Source organism: Plectrocnemia conspersa, unplaced genomic scaffold, assembly GCF_051122295.1.
Source record: "Plectrocnemia conspersa isolate PC_06_02 unplaced genomic scaffold, ASM5112229v1 ptg000003l, whole genome shotgun sequence".
Lineage (NCBI taxonomy): Eukaryota > Metazoa > Arthropoda > Insecta > Trichoptera > Polycentropodidae > Plectrocnemia > Plectrocnemia conspersa.
In genome coordinates, this window is record NW_028277167.1 from 23,213,307 (window position 1) to 23,241,030 (window position 27,724).

At 28.4% G+C, this 27,724-nt stretch overlaps 4 protein-coding genes across 5 annotated transcripts in view; 1 reads left to right on the top strand and 3 right to left on the bottom strand.

The window, feature by feature from the left end:
• LOC148237000 (uncharacterized) overlaps positions 1-27,724 on the top strand; it is a 495,914-nt gene that overhangs the window by 349,868 nt on the left and 118,322 nt on the right. The window contains exon 4 of the mRNA XM_088183465.1: positions 26,401-26,601. Within this exon, the coding sequence (XP_088039591.1) occupies positions 26,401-26,601 (201 nt within the window). The remainder of the gene's footprint in view (positions 1-26,400; positions 26,602-27,724) is intronic.
• LOC148237004 (uncharacterized) lies at positions 4,020-14,761 on the bottom strand. The gene is made up of 11 exons (XM_088182793.1): positions 14,708-14,761; positions 14,407-14,650; positions 13,730-14,337; positions 13,447-13,669; positions 12,872-13,387; positions 7,305-7,355; positions 7,204-7,247; positions 6,891-7,131; positions 5,498-6,096; positions 5,211-5,430; positions 4,020-4,925 (listed from the first exon to the last, which is right to left on the bottom strand). The coding sequence occupies exons 2-11, from the start codon at positions 14,648-14,650 to the stop codon at positions 4,381-4,383; spliced, it is 3,291 nt and encodes a 1,096-aa protein (XP_088038919.1). The 5' UTR covers positions 14,708-14,761; the 3' UTR covers positions 4,020-4,380.
• Positions 15,541-17,834, bottom strand: LOC148237005 (UDP-glycosyltransferase UGT5-like). The gene is made up of 5 exons (XM_088181944.1): positions 17,726-17,834; positions 17,366-17,606; positions 16,589-17,184; positions 16,306-16,528; positions 15,541-16,245 (listed from the first exon to the last, which is right to left on the bottom strand). The coding sequence occupies exons 2-5, from the start codon at positions 17,604-17,606 to the stop codon at positions 15,728-15,730; spliced, it is 1,578 nt and encodes a 525-aa protein (XP_088038070.1). The 5' UTR covers positions 17,726-17,834; the 3' UTR covers positions 15,541-15,727.
• Positions 21,797-24,732, bottom strand: LOC148237006 (UDP-glycosyltransferase UGT5-like). 2 transcript variants are annotated; one of them, XM_088182340.1, is made up of 5 exons: positions 24,643-24,732; positions 24,347-24,578; positions 23,591-24,186; positions 22,459-22,681; positions 21,797-22,395 (listed from the first exon to the last, which is right to left on the bottom strand). In XM_088182340.1, the coding sequence occupies exons 1-5, from the start codon at positions 24,670-24,672 to the stop codon at positions 21,887-21,889; spliced, it is 1,590 nt and encodes a 529-aa protein (XP_088038466.1). In that variant the 5' UTR covers positions 24,673-24,732; the 3' UTR covers positions 21,797-21,886. The 2 variants fall into 2 exon arrangements, with proteins under 2 accessions (XP_088038466.1, XP_088038467.1); XM_088182341.1 differs by having other exon boundaries at positions 24,690-24,719.

Consider the following 27,724-nt stretch of genomic DNA (forward strand, 5'->3'; position numbering starts at 1 on the left):
AATATGTGGGGACACCTATTCATGCCATATTTTTAAAAATATTATGGATCAAATAATTGATTTATAGCCTTAAATTATACTAAAAAGCCATTTTATTAGGCTCAAATGCTTACGGCACCTTTAAATATCCAATGAGTACTGGCGATTTTCTTGATGACACCTATAGAAGTCATCCGCGGTGAAAGGGTTAAAAGTCTTGTAAAACATGTTTTTTTCAGTAAGTTTTAGGATTGTATTGTACTTATATAAATTTATCCATATTTAACACTCTAAAGGTGGATGACTCAAATATGCGTCATTGAAAAACTATTGTTAAAAGTCGTTTATGCACAACATAATCAACACTTACACGTTTAATTGGATAAGATTTAAAACACGGTTTGTAAATTAGTGATATCTATTATATATTGTTAACTATAATTACAGCTTACAATCAATAGATGTCGCTTAGCAGTTAGGGCTTAATTTTAATAATAGCGCATTCTTAATATTAAAATGTTTAGTTTGCTGCGGGGACCTGAACCGATAGTCTCTAGGATATCAGTTCAACGGCTTAAGGACTACGACATTCCGGTTATACAAGACAATCTAAATATAAAGTTGTAAAATCGCCATGACGCGCTTTGAATGTCTCTCTGTAAAACATATGACTGAAGAATATAGACAAGGTTATTTTGCTCGTGTAACACCATAGACCAGGGGTCGGCAAACCTTTTTTGTGAAGGACCAGATTGTAAATATTTTAAGCTCAGCGGGCCAGGAAGCAAAATTAAAATGAGCTTTATCATTTCTCTCAAATATTCAAATGTTGTGTAAATTTTAAATATAAGCACTGTTTTTGTTTTTAGATTTAAGTTCAATCTGTTAAGAAATCTCATGATATCTGCAGCAAAGGCTAATTCTCAAATCTATTTAATATCAGATAATAATAGCTGAGGGCGTGGTTTTTCGTTGAAAAAAATTTTAATCGCTCCTATGATTTAAAAAATCTTAGTCAACCTATACCATGACTGGGCCATTGGACTACTGTATGGTAGAGAAAGTCGAAATATACGGCTTATATTATGATAAAAAAATAGTCACAGAACTGATGACGGTTAAGTTCACGATAGTTAATAAAGTTTACGGTTATTACAATTGTTTTAATAATAAACAATAAATTTAAATGTTTTCTATAGTACCTGTTGGTAAATAGTGCATTTTTACAAAAATCATATTTTTTTCTAAAAAAGCTTATACTTGTTCTGCTTTTAAGTTTACCACCATCAGATGTTACACATTTTATTCGAAATTCACTTTAAAATGTACTTTGTTAACGTTTTTCAACTTTATTATTAATATTTTCATTTGTAGTAGTTCCATGCAAACTATTCATCAAAACTAATTTTTTTGTCACTTTAACATAGCATTGACTGCTTGAATAAATAATTTAGTGCAAACCAGTAACTTATTTAGTAACTTACTGTTTGCAGAAGCCTTTAAAAATGGATAAATACTGCTACTATTTATACATAACCCTTTACTTATACAAAATATTAACTATTTGGCAAAGGCTACATGTAATATTTTGACTTAGAGAGCCATGCAAAAGCAATGGTGTTAATCGAAAATAATTTAAAACCACTGAATTGAGTTAAAAAACTGCTATTTAGTTGTCTATTGATGTTACACACAATGTTCTTATCTTTTAGCAACTGTTCTCGCCGAAAAACTGGTAAACGAACAAATCTATTGCAAAAGGCGTTACGTGGGCACTGAAGATGCTGTCAAATTTAAAGTTCATAACGTCACGGTGAAATACAAAGCAATAGGAGCACCTTATAAGGTGATACATAGCTAGCTCCTTAACTCGATTGTTAGATTGTTAGATTTTTTTATATGTCAAATCTAACAATTACTTGCAGGCCGGATTAAAATAAGCAGAGGGCTGGATTTGGCCGTAATTTTCTGACCTCTGCCATAGACAGTGAATATATTAAAAAAATATCTAATTTAATTTGGCCTTCTTTTTCGTATTTTAAATATTCCTATCCTAAGTGCACATAAACGCAGGACAAATACCCCCTGGACATATATCCCCCATCAAAACTCCCCTGGACATTAACCCCTCGTACAAATAATCCCCTGTGCAAATAACCCCCTGACAAATAGCCCCCGTGTAAATAACCCCCCTGACGATTAATAGAGATAAGTATTTTATATAAGTTGTTATTATCTATAATAAATGGTCATTATTTTAATAAAATAATGTTTAATACGAATAATCAGTATCAATACTAATTTATTTTATTAAGCAAAATACAGAATTTTTAAAATATCAATAAAACCAACACACTTACGAAGAAAATATACGTATTGTATATTTTGTACCAGTGACCGGTGCGAGCAAAATTGTTATAAAGAGTATTAAAAAAAATAAAAAATATTATTAGGCTAGATACATATGTATGTATAATACAGCTAAACTTTGGTAATGGCATCAGTATATGTTTTATTAAGTATAATAGAGCGTCACGAGACGTGTTAAGTAATATCTGTATTATCTTTATACGTGGCGGGGATTAATTGTCAGGGGGGCTATTTGCATGGCGGGTTAATTGTCAGGGGGTTATTTGCACGGTGGAAAATGTCCAGGGGGGTTTTGACGGGGGGTTATTGTCCAAGGGGTATATTTCCAGGCGGTTAGTGTCCTAGAACCATATTTCCTAATCTACATTCTCCTTTATATATGGACCTTCGCTTTACTTTATTCGGAATCTCATTATCGGCAACTTAGCGTCAAAAGTGTTAAATTTTCTTTTAAAAATCATTGGTTAAATCGTCAAAATGTATCCTTTTGCTTAAAACATATGTGCTGATGTGCATATTGTTTGTGTTTTATTTATTGTAAGGTGCATAACAATTTTTCGTATTAAATATGTTTTAAAAGGTTATTATATGTTATTATATGTTTTATTTAACTAACAGTATATATTTTTTTTATAATACGTTTATTGTAATCTGATTTTCTAAAAAGTGTAAAACTTGTTAATGGGAATGTATTAACTATTTACCAAGAAAAAACAACAATTAAAAAAACTAAAAACTAAGGTTTTACTAAGAAAAAAAACAACAAGTAAAAAACTTGTACTCTTTGTAATTTTAATCTTGATTAAATTATATTGTAACCATTATTTTTTTGTATGACGCAAATTGTTGATCGATGTTATGAGCGCTAAACGCTATAGAACGAGCGCGATGCGCAAGATAATAAGCGCATTGCGCAAGATAATAAACGATAGGCGCAAAAAAAATACAATCAGTCCAATATTTTAATTATTCAGAATTCATATGACATCTAGCTATTTACAAATTTCTTAATGGTTATAAACCCCTGCCGCTACAACACTTAGCTGTTTTTTTTTAATAATTCATTTATTTGTTTTGCCGCGCATTTGATTGCGATGGACGAAAAATCATCTAAAAACATCATTACATTTACCTTCCTATACTATGTATACCTAATACTATGTCATTTTTTTTTTGTGAATAGTAAGTACAATTCTTCGTAAACACATTTTAATAAATTATTCTTTTCTAAATTTAATGGTTATCGTTTTACAAGCTATTTAAAAAAGTACAATATAAAAAGTTATTTTCCGATTAAAGTATTAAAATTATAATATATTTTAAATATTTAATTAATTTTTTTTTAACTAAAATACTGACAAACTATCCACCTTTCGCTGTATTAATTTTAATTTGTAAAAAGATTAGTCAAAACATGTTTTATTTCATTTTTACTTCCAAAAATTGAACTTATAAAAAATCTTGAAATTAAATACGAGCTGGCACTACCCCAACCAAAAAAAAAATACGAGTTCAAAGGGTTAATTAATAATTGAATATCTTATTGTAAAATAATACTTTCCTGCTAAATCAGTTACTAAGCATATATAATATTTAAGGAAAGGTTATGATTTAAATATTTAAATAAATTAAACCTAAGGATAACAACAATTTAGAATTAAAATCACGTATTATAATTGTATTATTATTTATTTTTATATTATAAATAAATATGAATGCCTTCGCTTATGTATTTCACAGTAACAAGTATGTTTATTACTACAGTAATCATAAAATATATGTATGTAAATAACTGAAAAATCACATTTACATTTATATAAATTAATTATGCAATACTTATATAATTTAATAATTATGTCGATTATAATATTGATACTAATCAGTAATAGCGTCAGTATAAATAAATAATAAATAAAATTAATAAAATCAATGTCAACAATATGTAGTTTGTCTTTTGTTAAGAAAAAACTATAACAGTCACAAATGCAAGATCAAAATATAATAATCTCAGTCATATAATAAATAAAATAATTATTCTTTGTGGGATTTTTTCTTCAGGTCTTGCTCCTTAAATTCTTCTGGTTTTTCCTTAATGACGTACGGTTTAGCCGTCATTATTAAGAAAATAAAAACATTTTTAATGAATTTCGTTATAAAGATCGCTATAACTATCAATACAACCACGAATATTTCAATGAAGTAATATTGCCCCACGTTTAGGTATGCCAAAGGACTCTTCATAAAATCGGCATCTCTGTGCCTGCTCACGTATTCTACCCAATAAGCTGCCGTTTCCTTTGGAGTATTTAATCTGTCTTTGGATCTAGTAGATATGATCTTCATATTGTTCCTGTAAGTTCCATTATTGACGATTTGATCCAAAGCGTGTGCCACAGAATTCTCAGAGAGCTTCCTGTAGTCAATTTTTACGGCAGCGCTCCTTCTGATCAATTCGTTTATGTTCCTATATTGATCGGCAAAGATCGGTATTCCTACTATAGGAACTGCATGATAAACCGCTTCTTGCGTTCCTAGCATACCGCAGTGACTGATGAACGCTTTAACATTGGGATGACCTGTAAACAAAACAATTAAATTCATCTTTTATAAATACGCTTTCTTATTTATATTTATGCTAAGGAACGTGACATAACAAACTTATAAATACTGCGTCGGTATTCTTTGCTAAAATGTGTATATATAAACGAAACGCTATAGTTGCCAACTATTTAATGATTAATTTTAGATAAGATCTCGCGATGAAAATACGATGACACTGTTTTATTTATAAACACATTTTCACGCACAAAAAATTGATACAGTTTGCAACACGAACCGTATGAAAAATTATTTACACGTACCTAAAATGTCGAATTGTGGGAGCCACTTTTTGAATAATATATTTTTAGCTGCAGGAGGATTGTCATCTTCCCATTTCCATATTATCCTTTGCTTCAAAGTTGCGAAGACATCCAAGAATGCCTTTAACTTTTCTTCGTTTAACTTTGTCGATTTGAGGTGAGAACCAAGGGCAAAGTAGATTACGCCATGCGGAGAATCGTCAATGAACTTTTGTATGTCCTAAAACAACGTTTCATAAATAATTTATGGATTAAAAATGCGTATTCATAAATAAAAATAAGCATACCTTGGGCAATGCTTTAATTTTAGGATCAATATGTATTCCTCCTATTTCAACGATTCCGGGAACCAGTGGTATTACTTGATCATATGTGAAATGAGTGTTTAGTAAAACCAAAGATACGTTCCTTTGCATTTCTTCAATTTTCGGTAATGGATCAGAAGTTACATTAGTGAAATGTTTACGCGCAACTTCATTCATGCTTGGTAAATAGCTAAATCTTCTATAAAACTTTTCGTACGTAAACAATAATAAATTCTTCAGTCTCTTATATAAAGGTATTCCTCCAAATTCTCTGAACTGGTCGTGAACCATACATGTGAAGGGCACAGGATTTCCCATAAAGTCTCCTATGAACGACGGGAAGGTGGTAGTTCCGTATAAAACCAAAGGAGCTTTGTACTTGTGCGCAAACATATATAAAGACTCTTGATAAAACATTTCTGATATGACTACATCAAAGTGTGATCTATCATTTTGTATGAAATCTTTGATTTCTGGTGTGCTTAGAACGATGTCCGAAGACGTCGGCCCCATGCTCCATAAGTATTGCAGCTGATCGTATGAGGTCATCTTGGTTCTTTCAAATACGAAAGTTTCATCATCTAGAAAATAAATAATAACAATTTGAAGAATAGAGCAACCTTGAATTTTTTTCTCAAAACATTCTACAATAACATCTCAAATTTATACAATTGTCACTATGAAGCCAGAAACGTAATTGTTCGTGCCATCATCATTTATTTTCATGGCTGTCGCTCTAACAAATTACCGTAAAAAATTACTGTGCCTTTGATTTTAATGATTTACAAGTTGCGAAAATAATAAAAAAAACTATTTTTTATAAAATTTTTATATGTTTGATAACGATATTATATCTTAAAAATATGTTACATAAAACCAATCAATATTATCTTATGCGATAATAGTTATAGTTATTGCGGTTTCAATGATTTCTTTATTCATTATATATTTTTTTTAAATTGTGGTCATAGACGCTTATAAGCATATAGATACCAAAAAAATCTAAATAAGCTATGGTTCTAACTCAGATATATAATTAGTATGATTCTACTAAATAATATTTAATAGATATAACTTATCTTTTTTTTTCATGTGTAATATGATATAAACAAATCTTTTAGTAAACGAAAAATTTAACATCATAAAATATGAATTGCCATCCATTGAATCAACTTTAAAATTAACTAAAGCAAAAAATAGATCGTTTTTCATAAAAATATGTTTTATCTCGTAGCTCATTAAGCAATAAAATCGATTTATTTATACCGGAAAACGTAATTATAGCGTATTTTCCTATTGTATCAGACTTATTAATTCTAATCACCGTACATCACGTGTTTTATATCATCGTAACACAAAATGTTTGTATACTTACAAAGCACCATATTTGGATCCTGATCGGCTTTTATCTGACGATAATTTGGGGGTGGATTCTTGATCATCTTGGAAGTAATGACGGTCATATTGTGTCCCAGTGATGCCAAGTGCAAAGTTAAACTTTGGATTACTACAGAATGAGATGTGCCGAAAAACGGCGCCAATACTAAAATTTGCGCCGAATGGCATCCCTCAAAATGTAACAATCCAATCAAGATAATTGTCAATAAAAGACATATCTACAAAAAAAAACAGATTCTTTAAGATTTCATTGAATAAATCGATTTTCAGTGAATAGCATGCTTTCTTACTGTGTTGTTAAACTTTTGACACCGTAAAATCATTGCGGAACCGACTCGTCAACGACTGATTGACTACTATTAAATTTTTACGTTTTCGGTTTATGCTTCACGTTCAGAGTGGGGACACAACATTATATTAGTATTAGTCTGCGATTCTCCAACTGCATAAATGCATATAAAAATAATCAGCTAGATAATGTTTTAAACGTGTTATGCTGCTTAATAAACATAAACAATATAATATTATACTTATGTCATTTACGTAATTGCAATATGATCTCATTAAAAATAACGTCATATTATGTAATATATTTTTGCATTTTTTATAGATGAAATACTTCCAAAATATTAAAAGATCTTAATATTTCTCCTAATATTCTTTCTTTATAACCTTAAAATAATGATCAGTAGCATATTCAAAAGTGTCTGAACTAGTACTTTTGGTACAATATTGTCCATTGTGATTTTAGTAATTTTTTTATTTTACGGTATATTTTATTCTAGTCTATTGAATACCGTTATTTCAAACCTCTAAAGAAGCATGATGTCTATATATGCAAGAAACTGCGATTTTTTTTCAAAATTACAAAGAAACTACTGTAAACACTATCAAAAGAATGAGTTCAAACTCATTTTTTATTTATAATATTATTTTTAAAAATATTTAAATATTTTGTTATATTGCATAGTTTCAGTCTCTTGTCTGCGCGTATTTCAGTAGCACGTCATCATCAGTACGTCGCTTTTCAATTTATTCAGCTGTTTCATTGGCATGTATTGCAATAGTACGTATTTGGTCGTCAGCACGTTGATAGTAGAAAGTAGTTGCTCTAGAAATTGCTACTCTTTACCGATGTAGAAGAGTTATTTTGATTTGCTTTAAAGATTCATTTATGTTTTATAACATAATATAAATACAAAAAATCTAACCTCTGTCAAAATTTTCTATCGATCAGTTATTTTAATCTGATAATGTTTATCTTTATAATGTACAATAATAAAAATATTTACAACTACACTCGGTATATATTTACAACTAAAACATCATAATAAAAATAATAGAAATAAGTAAATAATATTAAAATTATATAATTAGAGGTATAAATATAAATTTGTTCCCATTTAACTTTTTATAGTAAATATTCATCCACATTATCAAATTTTTTAAAGAGTGATGTTTTTTTCAATATTATTTTTTGATGTGTATACAGATTTCTACATTACCAACTTTAAATTATTAACATTTAACAAACGATTGCAAAAATAATATTTTTGCAATTAGTTTTTACTCTGTTTGTAACGGGAGTGAAAAGCTTTGAAGAAAAATTTAATCAACAAGCCTCGTGTCAGAAGCCAAAATTAATATGATAAAAAATCTAGTTTTCAGCTATAAAAAGCTACTTTTTTGCCCAGCAATATTAGAGTGCTCTAAATAGATTCACAACAAAATATTTATGAATAACATAGAGTCAAAATATTACACGAAATAATTTCATAATTTATATTTAAAATAAGTTATTTTTAAATATTTTACCTTTTTAGCTATTTTTAAAATAGTTTTACCTGTGCTTATTTGTGAGAATCACCCGGTATAGTAAGACTTACTTCTTTAAAGTATTGCAAAAATGAAAGGTCAGTGCCAAATACAAGGGAGTACGTTAGGTATAAGCCAAATATTACCATTTCTTAAAATCATCGTTCTCAAATAATTTTAGACAATAACAAAGAATTTGCGTTTGCATATTTCGCAAGCTGAACTACAAGTATAAAAAGTAGCTTGAACACGACCATGCAAATTAAATTTGAAAACGGTCGTACTAAATATAATTTCGCCAGAAACCACTGTGAGAACCACACAGGCTCTCGTTGAGGAAGACCTTATTCTTGAAAATCTACGTAGTAAGTCTACGGTAAATAGCACCGTAAAGCCACAATATCCCGCTACGTAATTTACCACGGAGATGTCACTTTCTAAAGGCGTATACTTTTTTTGTTGTTTTAAGAAGCATGTGCAAAAATTGGCTGGATGATCGCTGCATGATTGTAATTGTTCAGCCAGCTTTTCAGGCCTAAATACATAAGGCAGTTACAAGCAGTCACCTGGCAGACTCTGGCAGACATTCTTAAGGACTAACAGATTCACCCCAAAAATACGATCTGAGACTTTAGAACACGATCATCGCAGCCAGAAGGAAAGCCTTCAGACACTACAAGACCCCTGAGGATCTTTCACGGACATCATCCCTGCGCCAGGTTTTCCACCACTGCTCGGATAATACGAAACTCACTCATCTTAGTCTGTCGCAAAATATGTAAAATAATCTAATAAAATTCTTACTAGTTTTCACCTGCGTCTTCCTGGCTGCAAAATCAACCCCTTAGGGTTACCAAGTCTCAAACTACAATCAAGAGTTTCCGCCAAAATTTTCCAAAAGGAATACACTTTATTCAATACTTGACTGAGAACCACCACTACTTTTTATTAAAAGAAATAATTATTGTTCTTTTAACCTTAGAAGTTTTAAGCTCAATTTCAATATGATCCTAATTATTGTAAATCGAAACAATAATCAATAAATATTTACAAAAAAATTTTTTTTTTAAATTTATGTTTCTCAGTATTATCTTGAAACGTAACGGTGTCATTTTAACCAGCACGATTAACCAGTGGAATAGTGAATTATAGAGTCTATTAATATATTTTATAAATAGTAATAAAAATATACATTCATATATAACAGCGTTCTCATCTTAATTTTAGATCGATATAAATAAAAAATCTTATTTATTGAGCCAATAATAAAAATAGCATGAACATTCAAAAAAAACTTTGGAAACAAAAACACATGAAAATGACATCAGACTCAAAGATTGTTTATTATTTAATTATCTCATGTTTTTATCACAGGAAAAACTTATCATTAGTTAATTTACGCATACTTTTTTCTGACTAGTGAATGAACAAAGTGATAAAGTTATTTTAGGATTGTGTTTTTTTATGATAACTTGCTATTTTAAAGACGTAAGATTTTTATAGCATATGTAAAATAATTATAAGAGCAAAGATTACATATATTTTTGATAGTTAATATATAAAATTATTAGTATTATATTTTTTTGGGGATTGAAATATGGAATTTTTTGATAATTTTGATTAAACTGTTTTATTTTAACACAGAAATAAAATTAAATATGACTTGTATTTATTTGTATTAATTTATAAAAAGTGTATTTCAATTTATTCGTGTTTGTATAAATATTAGTTTTAAAAATATTACTAAATATTGTATTTTTTTCTAATTTAAAGAAGGAAAATAAAAATAAATTTATGTTTTATAATATTTAGATGTGAATCTGTATTATTATTTTAAGCTTATGTATAACTTTGTACTTGGATCTTAATAGAAATTATTATTATCATTACACTTTCAATTTTCACTGAGAGTCAATCTTGTTTTATTTCATTATTAATTTATTTAGTTGTCACTAATATTAAAATATAGCGTTTTTAATGTTGAGAACCGTGAATGCATTATATTTTAGTCCCTACAGTAGTTGCGATCCACATACATTATACATGTGAGCCATGCATTAAACAATCAGCACTTTAGTCGTTAACTGTGGTGCCTAGAATAGACACATGGTTTACAAATAAACAAATATAAATAAAACAATACTTTATACATTTTATTATTAAAACAAAAATATTATATGCAAATTATCAACAGCCATAAAAAATTATATTTATTTTTGCAAAAAAGATGCTTGCACTATTTCGTAGAAGCAATTTGAATTCTAATAATAATCGTGATTTTACAATCTCTTTCTCATTGTTAGTTTTAATATATAATAATATGTCTTATTTGTATTATAAATCATATATAAAAAAAAATTAATGGAGAAAAAAATATAAATTTCACGGACCAAAGTTACTAAACATTACTTTGCTGTCACATGAAGAATTATGTTCTAGCGTCCACAAACTCGCCAGATATTCATGCATAACTTAATTGAAAAATCTGGCCAGAGGAAAATTTTCAAGAATACACATTCCAATTACCGCATTATGACCGCAAAGAAAAATTTCCACTATTTCCACTAGTAGATGTTCCATAAAATTTTAATTGAGCGCGCAGACAAACTCGTTTAGGCTCGCTTCGAACTCGCTCAATATTAAATTAATATTTTATCAACATCAAAAAGTTAGCCTAAAGCGCGTGTCGCAACAAAGTCAAACGTGATTATTTTTCCGACAGGGTCGCATTAGTCGAAACGAATGAAATAAACCAGATTTTTTCGCTTTCGTTTATACTAAAATAAACCAAAATGGTGAGAGAAAAAATCCATAATGACGTCTTTGACGACACTCGGCCTTCCTACTACATAAACCGTATAAATAGCGCGTGCTTTGAATTTATGTTAATCGCAGTCAATAATTCAACACGATAGGTAATTACAGATATCAATGGCGTTCAACTTTGTAAATCGCCAGCTGCGAAATGAAAATATTTCCCGTGAAAGCATAAAAAAAACAGTCAAACTTAACCATTAAAAATTTAAACTCGCATTGATTATTTTTTTTTACTAATCGCTAACGATCATAGTCGTTGTTTATTATCGGTAGAAAATAAGTGTCGTTCTATGAAAATGAACATGAATAATGTATCTTGAAAACTACCGCAATATATATTGATATTATATAAACCATTATTTGTCTTTAAAGATTTGGTATCATTATGTGAACGATGGCAATGACAAATTTACACCATATTACTAATTCAAGGCTTCAGTGACTTAGAAATATTTATAAAATGTCTTATATAACGAATACACAACGCTTGCATTTAAAACTAGTTTTATCAATTTATAAAACATACGTAATTTTATTATATTATGTATAAATATGTATGTATGTAAAATAGAATAAAAAACATAATATAAATGCGTTGGATCTAAAAGCAAACGCTTTGTGTATTTTAATTTTATATTATATATGTTTTTTAATTGCAGTTAAAATATGATGCTTGTATAGTTTTAAGTAAATGTTTTTTATTACTTATCTTTTGAAGACTCGAAACTCAAACTATTTTGTATTAAATCTATATATTATTACAACGATTATTACTTTATATTTTACGACATTAAGAATACTTGAGTACTTATTATTGTTACCGAAATATCTACCTTTTTTATATAAGCACATCGTTCTTAAAAATGTATTGATATTTATATTTATTGAGTTATCGACAAATATTTGAGTATGATACCTTACAATCATACTGAAATAATTGTTATGATAACAATGGTCATTGATCCCAGATCCCCACTGCCTAACTTTTGTATTTGACCTTAATTTATTGTGACCATTAGTTATGCAGCAATGTCATTTAATCATCTATTATACATTTTTAAAAATCAAATAGTTTAGCTCATTTTATAATCAGTATAAGAACAGGAAATAATTGTTGATTATCACGTTTTTATGATTACAATTAATTACATAATGATACTAACCACATATTTTTACACCTGTTTTCTTTATTAAAAATATGCATTGTTATCACTTACTTAGTATTACATTAATAATATATTTATTTTATAAATTAAAATAATTTTTAATATTTTATTTATTAAAAAATATTGTATAATATACTATGAAATATAAATTTTAATTATAAATTCTTTTTATTATTATCTTCAACGCTAGGTGTCGTTAATATTTTAAACAATTTTCTTATTGCTAAATATATCACGTATAATAACACAAAACTTAACATTGAAACAATTACAACTAATCCCAAAATCGTGGCATAAATATCCATATCATAATATTTGTACCATGAATATTCAACCAATAGAGATTTTGTTACATTATGTCTCATTACATATTCTATGGAATACACAGCAGTTTCAAGAGCACTATTCTGTCTATCGTTGAACTTTTTAGAAACTTCTTTAGCAGCTTGTATATATTTAGGATTTGTCACTAGATCGTTGATAGAATCATGTAGTATTTCTTCATCCAAAGTGAATATGCTTAATTTTTTCCCAAACCCTGCATGTTCTATCCTAGCAATATTAGAAAATTGATCGGTATAAAATGGTATACCTAACATTGGCACTCCTTTGCTCACAGCTTCAATCGTGCTTAAAACGCCATTTTGAGTTATAAACAATTTAATTTTAGGATGAGCTGAAATATAAATATAATCATATATTTGTTTTAGATATAATAAAATTATTTTTTTTTACCCAATATGTCAGTTTGGGGTAGCCATTTAGAAATCATTATATTTGATGTCATTCCTGGAATTCTTTCACCTTCCCACTTCCATAAAACTCGCTGTTTAATTTTGCTAAAAACGCTTAATATTGCTTTTAATTGCTTTTCAGGCAAACCGACACTATTTAGTCTTGATCCTAAACTCATGTATATAAATCCGTGCTCTGCTTCATCCACAAATTTTTTGATATCCTAAAATATTTGAGTATTAAAAAATTCATTTTTATTTTATGTAATAAATTATTTACTTACATCTGGTAATTCTTGAACTGGTTTTAAATGTACACCAGCAATTCCAATTGTATTCGGAACTAATGGTCTTACTCCATCGAAAGAATGATGTCCATTGAATAAAACCAGCGACACTTTTTTTTCAAGTTCATTAATCTTAGGCAATGGTTTTGTAACATTTTCAAAATGCTTCTCAGCCAATACTTGTAATTTTCCTTTTTGCCAAAAATTATATAAGAATTTATTTATTTTATTGAATACGTAAATGTTGATCCTTTGAAAATATGTTAAATCTCCATAATGCTTTCCAAATTCATGGCCCAAATAAGTAATTGTTGATGGATTACCCATTAATTCATCTGTGTTTTGCCAATAAGCACCAACGTTTAATAGCACTAATGGAGCCTGGTATTTATGACTGAAAAAATAAAGAACTTCTTGAAAGAAATTTTCAGTAATCACAACATCGAATTTGGTTTGATCTTTGTTGATAAAATCCATCATTGGTTTTGCGCTCATGTATTTTTCTATAGATGTTTTCCTGAATACGCTCCATATTTCAATCATCTGTCTTAGCATAGTCATTTTATCAAAATGATCTAGGAGCATTTGTAGCTCTTTTGATTGCACTAAAACATATTTATGATTTTATAAAACAATAACAAAAATTATATTATTATATATGTAGACAATATTACTCTTCTTAAACTCTTTTGGAACTTCTATTGGAATATTTATTTGCTTAACGTTTTTTGGAGGGTCTTTTATAGGTAATCCTGTGATCATTGTGATGTTGTGTCCATTTTCAGCCAATCCCAATACGATAGCATGTATAAAAACAGCATGAGACTTACCATTGTAAGGAGAGACTACTAATATATTAGAAGATTCTATTCCAGATGATATTAATAGTAATATAGTCAAAATTTTAATTGGAAACATCTGTAAAAATAATATTTTATATTATTTTAAAAATATGTTGTATTATATATTACGAACCTTAATGATGAGAGTAATTTTAGTCCGACAGCTGTCTAATGTAAATGGTGTGAAGTAGTTATGTGTAGACTATTTAATATAAAAATGTAAACGTAACGAATTTTATCTTATCTTATTTATTTAAGTTATCTTGACTTACATTTTGATACTAATAATGAATATCTTACGTTTGATTACAATGATTTGGTTTTTAATTTTAACTTGCACTAGAGCTATAAGTACCTGATGTATATGATAAGGTCTTTATGTAATATTTATAGTATTTACTGTACTTATGTGCAATGTTTTTATATTACTTAAGTACTTATTTATTTTATAACACAGTAAATACTTGTTTCATGATATTAAAATCTGATCTTCATTTTTTTAAGATATGTATAAGTTGTCTACGCCTTTTCTAAATATTTTATTCTAGACTTGAATAATATAATCAATACAATTTTAATGGGAAACATCTGTTTACATTTATATCTCAGCATAAGCTAATAAATTTGTTATTGATGTAACTGTGATTTTCTGGATCTCAAATATTTTCAAAAAAAAACTTATTGCCTAAATCATCCTTTAGAAATTTGGCACACAAAATCACTCTGAGACATCCTATACAAATTTAGTTTTTAATGAACTTTGTGCCATTAAAAAATGTTTGCTTACCGTTATTATTGTAGCGTCTTCCTTATACATTTAATGAAATATGGCTCATAAAATTTCTGGCAAAGAGCCCATGAGCAAGTTTAATTTTTTAAACACAAAAAAATCGCATGTTTTATATTTTATTTACTAAACTAACAAGAAACTCGTAACAGGTTGCATAATGTAATAAAATAATCTACTCAAAGACCATAAATCTATTTTCCAAAAATATTTTATCTGTTCTTACAATTATTTTTATACTGTAGTGTAAAACATATATTTATTTCTACACCTATCGCTAGGTGTCGTTATACATATATAATATTTTTTCTAACATCTAAATTTAGACTTGAATAATATAGTATTAAAAAGTTTTTAGCTCAGCTTTTATTTATTTTTCTTTGTATTTGATGTATTTAATTTAACAGATTTAGAGCACACAAATTTCTTAATTTTCTTTAACAAAATTTTAAGTAAAATAAACGGTACAGTCAATGCTAAGACAATTAACAAAATAACATCAATCATATATGCTTCGTACCAGCTTAACTCCAACAACGGAGATTTCATAAACTTGTTTCCTTTATGTCTTATTACATATTCGATCCAATAAACAGCATTGTCTAAGGGCGACATTGGCCTATCTTTGAATCTATTTGCATATTCAGAAGCTTCTTGACTATATTTTGGATTGTTTAAAACCTCTTTTAACACATCATTGAGTTTCTCTTCAGTCAATGAAGAAAACGAGATCTTTATTCCAAAGCCCATAGTCTCTGCTCTTGCAGCGTTCAAATGCTGATCTCCATAGACAGGTATTCCGATAATTGGCTTTCCGAAATTGATAGCTTCAATTGTGCTTAAAAGACCACCGTGTGTTATAAAGAGTAGTACATTTCGATGTGCTAAAATATAAGAATAATATATTATCATGTAAAAATAAAAATATATGTGTATTTGTATACCAAGAATATCATTCTGCGGTAACCAATTTTTGATCATGACATTATCTGGCTTATTAGGTAAGTGTTCATCTTCCCACTTCCATAAAATTCTTTGCTTTAATTTTCTAAAGGCGTTTAAGAACATATCTACTTTGTGTTTAGGCATATCCTTACTGTTCAAATTCGAACCGAGTGAGAAGAATATAACTCCATGCGGCGATTCATCAATAAACTTTTTTAAATCCTGCTCAATTTTAATTAAATAATTATAGCGTACAGGTGATATTTATTATTTATAACTTACATTTGGTAGTTCCTTTCCTTCTTTAATATGAACGCCTCCAATCTCAACGATCCCTGGTACTTGTGGCCTAACAGTATCCATGGAGAAGTGTGTGTTTACCAAAACGGCGGATATGTTCCTTTCGATCTCGTATAAGGAAGGCCAAGGTTTAGGTATGTCTTTAAAATGCCTCTCCAATAACCTCTCGTGTCTTGGGAGCACGTAATACTTTCTACCTATTAGGTCGTATATCGTGTAGTACAAATTGGTCAGTCTGTTACACAGGTTCAATTTGCCCCTCGTGCGTAAGAATTCGTGCGGCATGTACGACAATTGAAGAGGGCTACCCATGAAATCCCCTACGTATTGCGTAAATCCCATTGTGCTTATGGCCACAATTGGCGCTTTGTATTTGTGTGCAAACATATAGAGCGCTTCTTGAAAAAATAGTTCGACAATCACAAGATCGAAGTGGGATTTGTCGTTTTGAATGAAGCTCTGTAGAGAGGTGGAATTGAATGCCACTTCTGTGGTGAAATAAGCAGCGTCCCAAAGCATGACCATCTCCTTGTAAAACGGCATGTTTTCAAATTGAAACTTATCGTGATCCGCGCCGACTAAAACATTTGAGAAGCTGTCTTAAAATAGTCGCATTTAACTCAGAATCATATAAAGAAACTTTTTGAATTCTAGACAGACGCCTTTTTTTTAACCACAAATTGCAACAATTTAGGGTTAAGGTGAATGCCCTAGCAGCAATTCGCAAAGTTCTGAATATTAATTGGTATGCTTTCTTACATGCCTCCCAAAATGGTCTGTTGTCTACCGCGATCTGATGATAGTTCTTGGGTGGGTTTTTCTCAGTATGCGTAGTGACAACAGTAACATCGTGACCTCTTTCTGCTAATCTTTGCATTATTGGTTGGATGTTAATATAGTGCGATTTTCCAGGAAAAGGCATCAAGGCTAATATTCTAGCTGCACCTATCTCACCGATGATCAAACTATAAAAAATAAGAACCGTCCCAAGAATCTTCATCTACAAACATAATAAAAAATATTATCTCAAAAAACAGAACCGTTATCAATATTGTAAAATGTGAGTGACCTCTTAATCTTTTAGTTACATAATATTTTGAATTTATATCTCATAAATACCTTGAGGCGTTTTAGAACTACTTGCTATCGATATTTGTAACTTTAATCTTAAAACTCTGTAATCGCTGTTCAATAGACGATGCGCTCCGTCAAAAGCGACCTTGTAAATAACCAGTATTGTGTGTACACTGATTCTCAATTCTGACCATTAATTCTCAAACACTTGTATTATTAAACAATATATATACTAACTAATTTGAGAAACATTTTATTCATGCATTATTTATTTATTCATAGTTGTGAATAAAACAGACATGAATAACTTAAAAATATAAGTGCAATGATCAATAGTTCGATAATCAAAAACAGACTTTGCTTTGTCTATATCTCAATGGTGTGTCACTCTTATAAAACAATGATTATGAACGTAAGTTTAATCATAATATATTTTATTTATTTTGAGAAATGCAAAATTTTTCACTTTTCTGTAAATAATAACATTTTACATAATGCTTTCATATACATTTTTAGCGATTACTCTAAATCTGTGTCAGAAATACTGTATTTTAAATAGAGTTGACTAGCAGTATGACGCTCAAATTTACTTAACGATTACTCTAAATCAAATTAATAAATATGCATAAAAGCAACGGTATTTGAGCCGAAAGATTGTTAGAATGCAACTGTAAGAAGAATTGACTAGCGGTATGATGCTAAAATTTTCTCTCCGGCGCAATTCAAGATAAAATTATGGTAGCCTACAACTGTTAAAATTTTAAAAGAATGCTTTATATTAACATAGCCCATTGTTTTGCAGAAACATACGCAAAAACAATGATTGTGGATAAAAACAATAAACCAGTGAAATGAAGATGACATTTTCATTTCAATGCAATTCCCGTTTTAAAGATTGGAGTTATGTCAGCTTGGCATTATTAAATTTTTTTAAAAAAAAATCCGAAACAGAAATTTAAGAACAATATTGATGGCATCTGCAGAAACAGATATAAAAGCAATACGTGTGAATAAAAGTGAATACAATTTTCATATTTTTTTATTGTTTTTTTCTATGTATTGAAATATTACCTCAGCCTCACCCTCCAGTGTAAAAAACACAGAAAGGTGGTCAAAGTCTGGATGCATCGCATATATGAGATCTGAGCATTACCCTTAACTTACGCAAAATCTAAAATTGCCAGCGTCATGCAGTTGATAGGATAATGCGTTGCTGATTTTGTTTAAAATCGTATCGTCCTTGATTGATTCCCACCGGAACAATTCCAATGCACGCTTCTAGCGTTGAGATCTCCGATTAAAATCACCAAATCCCCAAGACCAAACACCGCATCGAGATCATTACAGGTTAATTCAGATTCTGGGGAACTATAACCTGCGACAATTATTGTTATTATACTTTTATGTTTAATTTTCATCACAACGTTCTATTAATTTATTTACGAATATTGCGACTCTTTCATCCGGTCTTGAGAGACGGTCCCTCCGGAGACACACAAAGTTGGGGATGATGTTAATGTTAACGTGCTAAGATAATATAAACTTTGTACTCACAAATCAATAGTTCCAGCTCTCCAGAATTTCACGGCAACTGTTAGTTTGCGGTGATACTAATTTAATTTGAATTAATAAAATAAATAAATTTGATCGGATTGTTAAAAAAAAATAATGACAATATACCGGCGGTATGGCGCAAAAATTTCCAAAACGATTAAAATGAGGAATGATTGCGTCATTTTATAATAACTTGCATAAAAACTATGTGGTTTTGAGCAGATCGCCAGAAAGGAATGACAAGGTATGACGCAAAAAAATATTTTCGATGCAATTAACGCTTTCAATCTAGTATTTGTATTAGCCTGACACTATTAAAAAATCAAAAAATGCATTTTTTTTATAACCTATCATAATGCTTGTGCATAAAAATTATGATATTTAAACGGATTGCTAGAAATAGATTTTACGGACAGTGATATTGCTTTTCATTTCGATGCAAGAAGGGACTAATGGTAGCCGGGCATTGTTAAAATAACAAAGAAATACATCCTTTTAAGACTATATTTTTTGCAAAAATAGACACAAAAACAATTCTTGTGCATATAAACAATGGTACTTGAGCAAAATTTTGTGGACAATGAACAAGCGCTATGACGCTAAAATTTTCTTACAACGCAATAGACGTTTTCAAAATAGGATTTATGTATTTATCATACATATATGCAAGTCACAAATTAGTAATTACAAGCGGAACTAATTAAAAATTATTTATTTTATAATCCGTTAGTTCAAAAATAGTGCATTTTCAATTACTAAATCCATTTTATTTACTTCCTGCCGACAAATAATTAAAAAAAATGGTTTTAATAACTTAAGAAAGCTAAAAAATGGGAATCATTAACAAAATCCAATTATAATAAAAATGAAATGAGTGTTAATAAACTTTGATTTATAGCTATAAAATATCAGTTGCCTATAATAAACCAGTAAAGTAGATTCCTGCTATAAAGAATACATATTCATAACGACATATAAACATAAGTATAATCCAACATCGCAATACAAAAAAAGTTCACTCCCCGTCTCCCGCTTTTAACCGATAAGCAATATGAAAAAAAAAATTAATTTCTACAGACACAAAAAATCGTACGTAATCCAAAATTATAATGCACCTGCAGCGCTAAAAAAAACATATGTCCATCATGTCGCATTGTAGAAAGCTGCCAATTCATGATTGTAATATTTATAAAAATAATACTAATAAATATAAATCAAAAAACAACGGTAGAAAAATCACTTTCTACTTCACTTTGGACATTGAAATACGCGCTTAATAGCGAATTTAGTCCTGAGACTGCTACTAGCGCCAAATTAAAACAGATAACCCAATACAGAAGCGTAACTAGAATATTTTTTGACCGGTGACAAACTTCTAAGCTTGCCATCCTTATATTTACGCCTCGAACCCAATACCAGCCAAAATTTTTAACTCCGTAAAAGTGCAGCCTTTCCACTTCAATCGTCAGATTTGGTTCAATTGAGCTGTCATTTTGAATCGTCAAGAGTTAACTCGCAGATAATGCAAGCTATAGACGGTCCACCTAGTATCTATGTATATCTTTAAATCAAAACATTAGTAGGGAAAATTGTATTTCATACCTTATTTTTGTAAAAAAATCAGTTTAACTTTTTGGAAGTCAATAACAAACGTCAAAAGCAATTAAATAGTCTGATGCTAGTCGTCTTAGTAGAAACACTCAAGTAAAAAAATTGGTAGTAAATGTTTATAATTCATTTAAAAATACGGACAATTATTGCAACACACTGCCATAAATTATGTAAGTTTTTACTCTACTATTCATCAAAAAACATTAATTAACTGTCATAACTCGCCAGCTTGATTATTTTTAATTTTTAAATACAATGTTATATTTTTAAATCGCTTTATATAAAATGTATATATACATATATATATTTAAAACAACATAATATAATTTGAAAAATATGATATTCATATATTTTTTCATTAATATTTCTTTTGTTTAGTTCAATCAACAGCTTATATCATATTTCATTTTATTTTAAGTTTTTATAATAAACAGTGCAGTTAACAAATAAAATATTAAGATTTTGACAAAAAATGGTAAGAATTACAGTTATGTATAATATCAATTTGGTGTTAAAAAGTCTATGTACATATATATTTTATGCTACTGATCCAAAAAAATATTTATCAAATGTTGAGAAGTGTTGTCAAAGTAACATTTTTATTTGTAGGTAAATTACGATTTTATATTTTTTCATATAAGATATATTGTACATGATTTAACTAATAAATATAAAATGTAAATATTTGTATATTTTATCTTGTCCAAGAAAGCTAGATTAATGTGTTTCGTATTTTATTATTTTTATTGATAGATAAATTGTGTAGAAAAAATAACACGCCATCTATAAGTTTAAACAAAAATATTTTTATCGATTTTTTAATATTGTATTGCCATCTATGATCGATAATAAAAAATATTTAATATTTAATAATTTAAATAAAACTAAATATAAAACATTTAGAGTTTGAATTAATTAAGTGTATTGATGAATAATTTAAGAAAGTAAAGATATAATTAATATTTTTATTAAACATTTAATAAAAGTGTATAACTAATGAGAGTATGAACATTTTTTGGTAATTGTGGCAAACATTCTTATTTACTGTATTTTTTTATTTATATTTTTAGATTTATTCACATTATTTTTCCTACAAATACACTTAAACGTGTAAATCACTATACTTAACGCAACCATCAAACTGAAAGTTGCAAGCAACAGTATGTCCAACATATAGTAAATATAAAACGGTATATCTATTAAAGGTGATTTGAGAAAACGAGCTCCTTTGTGCCTTATAACATATTCGATCCAGTACATAGTGTTATCCATAGCCGACAGAGGCCTGTCTCTGAAAGATAAAGACAGCTCCTGAGCCTTTTCTTTATATTTAGGGTCCGTTATTAATTTATTGATGGCATCGGTCAATATCTGTTCCGTGAGGCTCATGAAACCTAATTTCAAGGCGTATCCTGTTTTTACGGCCTTTTTAATGTTTAAATGCTGGTCTGCGTAGAATGGAAAACCGATGACGGGCACACCGTGATATATAGCCTCCTGAGTGCTTAAAAGCCCACCGTGACCCATGAATATTTTAACGTTAGGATGCGCTGAAAGATATCGTAAATTGTTAAATATTTATTGAGGTTTATATGTTTTTTTATAATACATACCCAAAATGTCGTTCTGCGGTAGCCATTTACCTATCATGACGTTGTCAGGTTTGTTGGTCATGTGGTCGTCCTCCCACTTCCAAAGTACTCTTAATTTTGTTTTTCTAAAAACGTTCATGAGAATTTGTATTTTATCCTTGGGCATGTCTTTACATTGTATATTTGAGCCAAAGCTGAAAAATATCGCTCCTTCTATAGCTCCATCCAAAAACTGTTGGATGTCCTGAAAAGATAAATTAAGTAAATCACAGGAACATTTAATCAAGTTGAATTATTAGGCTGATTCAAATAGTAAAGGCTGACGTTGACATAATTAAATATTATCTGTTACATTTTTCTAATGCTTTTGTTACAAACATAGTAAATTTTAGATTACATAATCGTTTTCTTAAAACTATTTGATAGTAAAAAAAAATGCTTTTTTCCTAAAAAAATGATAACAACAATAACCTAAATTTTTGCAATATTTTAGTTACACGTTTATTTAATTTAGTATGAGTATTTCTAAAATATTAGGAACCAATATTATATTAGTGTCAATCTAGCACGATTTAATATCTATAAAGTATTTTTAATATTTATTATTTTTCACAAGTGCAGTTCAAAGTTTAATTTGTTCTCAACAAAAATATTTTTTTAATATTTTGTCAAAGAAAGATCTTAATTACTCTCTGGAGAACCTAAAATTTGGTCGATATTGTAAATCGCAATACTTTGTAAATTTTTGTGTGTTATAATTAAACTGACATTTATTTTTTGCCAAAATAATAAATAAAAACCTATTAATAAATATTGAAGACCCCCCCCCCCCCCCAACTAACTTTGTTGACGAAATTGCTACATATTTTAGTGTGATGAGCTATATTATATATTTTTTAATTATAGCAAATTAAATTTAATAATGTAATAACATAATCACATTTTGGTAAATTAAATACATCTTTACGTCACATTTTTAATTTCTTTACATTTTGATAGTTTTACAAAATAATGTTTTTAACTTTTTAGTTTGTTGATTTCAATTATTATTTTAATATACGTAGCATCTAAATATTCATCTACAAAGGATTTTCATTTCAAAGTTAATAATCAGCCACTACTATTCGAATAACCTAAATGGTTCATTATTTACATCTGGCAATTTTTTCGGCTTCGTTATGTGAACACCTCCGATTTCTACCAATCCTGGAACATAAGGTCTCACGACATCGTAGCTGTAATGGGTATTAATAAAAACCATAGAAAATTCCTTTTCCAAATCAGTAATTTGAGGCAATGGTTTTTCCAAGTCATCAAAATTATTTTCAGCCAACAATTGATGTTTTGGATACATGCAATTGTATTTCAATAACAAATCATAATAAGTAACATAAATATTTTTCAACCTCTCGTAAAATGTTAACTCGTTTCCAAAGTTTAAAAACTCGTGACTCATGTATGGCAATACCAAAGGATTTCCAATAAAATCTCCAATGAACTGAGTGAATCCCATAGTTGAAATACCTATCATGGGCGCTTTATATTTATGTTTGAACATGTATAACGACTCTTGATGAAATAACTCGACTATGATAAGATCGTAGTGTGAGTGGTCGTTTTTGATAAAATCTTGTACTTCACTGTTGTTGAATGCCACTTCGGTTAAAAATAGCGTACCACTCCACAATAATTGCAAATTTTGTTTGAAATCGTAATTTTCCAACGCAAATATATCAGGTTTATCACCAACTATAAAAAAAATAATAAATCGTAGTTATTGCACTAATCAGTCTAAGTTATCATGAAAATATTAAATGTTACACAAGGTCTTTTGAAACAGTAATATCATTAAATCAATAAATTATCAAATAATGCATTTTGGTAATAAATAAAAATAAACAATACGAACGCATTTCCCAAATCATGTGCTTCTCGATCACAATTTGTCTGTATTTTGCACCTTTCTCATAATACGACGTAATTGCTGTTACATCGTGACCTCTCTCTGCTAATTCAGCAGTAATCACTTTAATTTGCAAGTAATGAGATTTGCCAGAAAATGGAGCTAACACTAGTATTCTTGAAGAACTGCATATTTTACACACTATTGCCAATAGAGACAAAATTAACCAAAAGTTCATCTAAAAATCATGATATTTTTAAATGTACAATTATTTTTTACGTGATATATTATTTTATATTTACTTTTACACTATATACGCAACTTAAATACATATTGAAATTAATTATACATTAACATTACAAGCGCGCGAGATGTTATTTCTAAGAGGTATCATAATCGACTGATATGAATTTCCAGCAACTGCTTTGAAACATACATTAATGTATATTCAATATTCTAGTAATAAGTATAGTACATTTTATTATTCTAATAAATAAAAACATGTTTCTTTTGTACTGTAAACTGGTTATATACACATAAAAAATACAAAAGTATTATTTTAATAATATATGCATATTAATTAAAACAACTTTTACTATGTAGATAATAAATAAGAAGTGTAAATAGTTTTTCAATGTATGTATTCAATACGTATTGTATTCATTGTCTCCTTACTTATTTGAACAAAGACGTTCTATATTATTATTATGATTAAAGCTTTAAATCTTATTTGTTTATAATAGATTAAATACAGATTAATCACAATTGGTCTTTTGACTTTCAATATTAATGATTAAAATTATTATAATAATACTATAAGGTTCCTTAATAGTATTTTTTTTGTTTTAAAATTTTTTTTTTCTTAAATAAATAGTTTTTATTTTAATAATAAATAGCTAACCTAAGTTATTATATAAATTTATTATGTTATTTAAATGAAATATGTGTAGATTTTTATTTAAACGTTTATGCCTTTTATTTATATAGAAAAGTTAGTAAGAACCTCTTTGTTTTAATTGCTAAAATTAATTTTGTTATTAAAGACAAGGCCTCATATTATCTTATGTAAAGTTGGCAGATATTATGGCTATATCTGTCTTCCTCTATAAAAATATATGACAGTTGTTTATTGTCAGATTGGTCAGCATATGAAACAATAATAAACATTTCGTTTTAATAATTTAACGTAGGTATAATTATATATAAATATGTGTAGGTTTTTTAATAACCTATAATATTTTCATTATTTTCTAATTAGGATATAAATATTTTCATTTTAATTGTTATTAATTCGTAATCGAGTTTATGAATACTGACTTTGAACACATCTAAAATTTTAAAATAATAAATTAAAATATATATTACCAAAACTTTTAATTTTTAGGAATAGCTTATTATTTGTAGTATAAAAATAATAACAAAATAGGTTTTGATTCGAATTCCAAGGACAGCAAAATTAAAGTCAAGGACTTCGTTTAAGCATATTTAAGCAATCGTAAAATGATCATTCGTTGGCCGTTAATCTCCTTTCTTGGCCTTAAGCGTCTTTTATACGACATAGTCTTAACAAATTCATTCATGGCTAATTTTTAATGCTATTATATATTCTTTAATATTTATAAAAGTATTGTATATATGTATTGAAGTGGTGTAAATATTGTACATATTAAATATATACAAGTTACTAAATAGCTAATATTTTTTCTACATATATAAATTAAATCTCTAATACCAGAAATATAAATAAATACAACCTCACTGAAAATATTAAAAAAATGTGAATTATTTATTTTTTAATAAATAAAAATACAATATTTACACATTTCAGGTTACCATTAATATAAAATGGTATACATAACTGAACCAACCAAGCTAAATTTAAATATTGTATTTTATATGCATGTTCTATAGTTACGTAATAATATTTTTTAATTAGATTTTAAGCAATTAAAAATATTGTGTAATGTCAAATAGCATTGTTTATTATTATGTCATAATAAATCAGCATAATCAAACAGAAAATATAAAATATAATTAACGATTATTTTATTTTGTTTCAGTTGACCTTTGACACGTTCACTGTCGGCAAATTTGTGTCGTTTACATCCGAGGGATGTCCTGATGGTCACATGAGTATACAAGAATTAGGATTACCTGCGCCCCAAGGACAATGGTGCGGTTCTGCCTGGGGTTACACTGTTTACTATAGCGAAAAATCCAGCTTGAATTTAACCTTGCAACTAGATCGATTAAGTCATCAGGTAAGATATTAAAATTGTTTTTAATAACTGTCGCAAATAAATATGACACAGAGCAATTGACAGTTAACAGAGAGTTGTTATTATTAACACTCGAAGGGGTATAGCATTAATTTTAATTAAAAATTTAATCAAAACCCTTGGGCGGTATTAAGCGGCAATGAAATTTTATTTAATGCGAATCTTGCGAAATGATTTACGGCAAACAATCTCCCCCGGCCGGAAAGGAAATAGTTAATTAATATTAGTGAAGTTTACGGCGAAGTTTGTTCGCTACTGCTGCTGCCCTGTGTAATTGTTGAAGTTTATAGTACCGGGAGTCGTGTTGTAAAATGAAACTCCATGCTTGGTACAGATTCCAAACTTTGACTACTTTAATTTTGGATAACATACGAATGAATATATCGCATGGGAGTCATGGTGTACAATGTTACGCCAGAGAAGCTGAATGTTTCCGGAGTATTGATACAAAATGTAATACCAGATTTTAAAAACATATTTGATATACCGTGATCTTGCTCTTAATTTTTAATCAACATAGAATATAAGAAATATTTCTGTGATTAAATGTTAGTAAAAAATCTTTTTTAAATAGTATTTTATTACTAACAAGATTAAAAAACTCAATTGCTTAGTATTTTAATGTTTACACCTAGCTTATTTATTCACGTTATAAATATGTTTGATTAACGATAATTGTTATTGCATGTCATTTAATTTAATGACAGACATTATTATATCTCTTCATTAAACGATAGTTAAATTCCTTATCAGTGTTTGTAGTCTTATAAACAGAAAACAGATTTATGACATTAAGGCAAAAAACTTGACATTATTACTTCTACATTTGTGATTTATGCACAATAAATTATCTAAGAATTAAAATTTCTTTTATCCACCATTTTGCTAACACAGAATTAATATTTTGATAATAAAATAATCTCTTCAGAGTTATCTATATTTATTTAGTAAGATGATTAAACAGAAAAACCAACCTTAACTATTTCCTTGCTATGACGAAATAACAAAAATGAAAACATTCAAGGCCACCGTATGATTCTCTCTGTATATCAAGATAGCATTATCTCAAGATTTTGTTAATTTTTTCTCAATTTTATAATATTAA

Bases quoted from the DNA above. Each gene is read 5' to 3' on its own strand.
- LOC148237005 (XM_088181944.1), bottom strand. From the start codon at position 17,606: ATGAAGATTCTTGGGACGGTTCTTATTTTTTATAGTTTGATCATCGGT. The intron at 16,529-16,588 runs GTAAGTTATAAA...AAAATTGAGCAG, and splicing joins AAGGAAAGGAACTACCAAAT to GATTTAAAAAAGTTTATTGA. The intron at 16,246-16,305 runs GTATACAAATAC...CTTATATTTTAG, and splicing joins ACCGCAGAATGATATTCTTG to CACATCGAAATGTACTACTC.
- LOC148237004 (XM_088182793.1), bottom strand. From the start codon at position 14,650: ATGTTTCCAATTAAAATTTTGACTATATTACTATTAATATCATCTGGA. The intron at 14,338-14,406 runs GTAATATTGTCT...AATATGTTTTAG, and splicing joins TCCAAAAGAGTTTAAGAAGA to TGCAATCAAAAGAGCTACAA. The intron at 13,388-13,446 runs GTAAAAAAAAAT...TTTATATTTCAG, and splicing joins ACCCCAAACTGACATATTGG to CTCATCCTAAAATTAAATTG.
- LOC148237006 (XM_088182340.1), bottom strand. From the start codon at position 24,672: ATGTATTTAAGTTGCGTATATAGTGTAAAA. The intron at 24,579-24,642 runs GTAAATATAAAA...CATGATTTTTAG, and splicing joins GTTGCGTATATAGTGTAAAA to ATGAACTTTTGGTTAATTTT. The intron at 22,682-23,590 runs GTAAATAATGAA...TTATCTTTTCAG, and splicing joins AGCCGAAAAAATTGCCAGAT to GACATCCAACAGTTTTTGGA.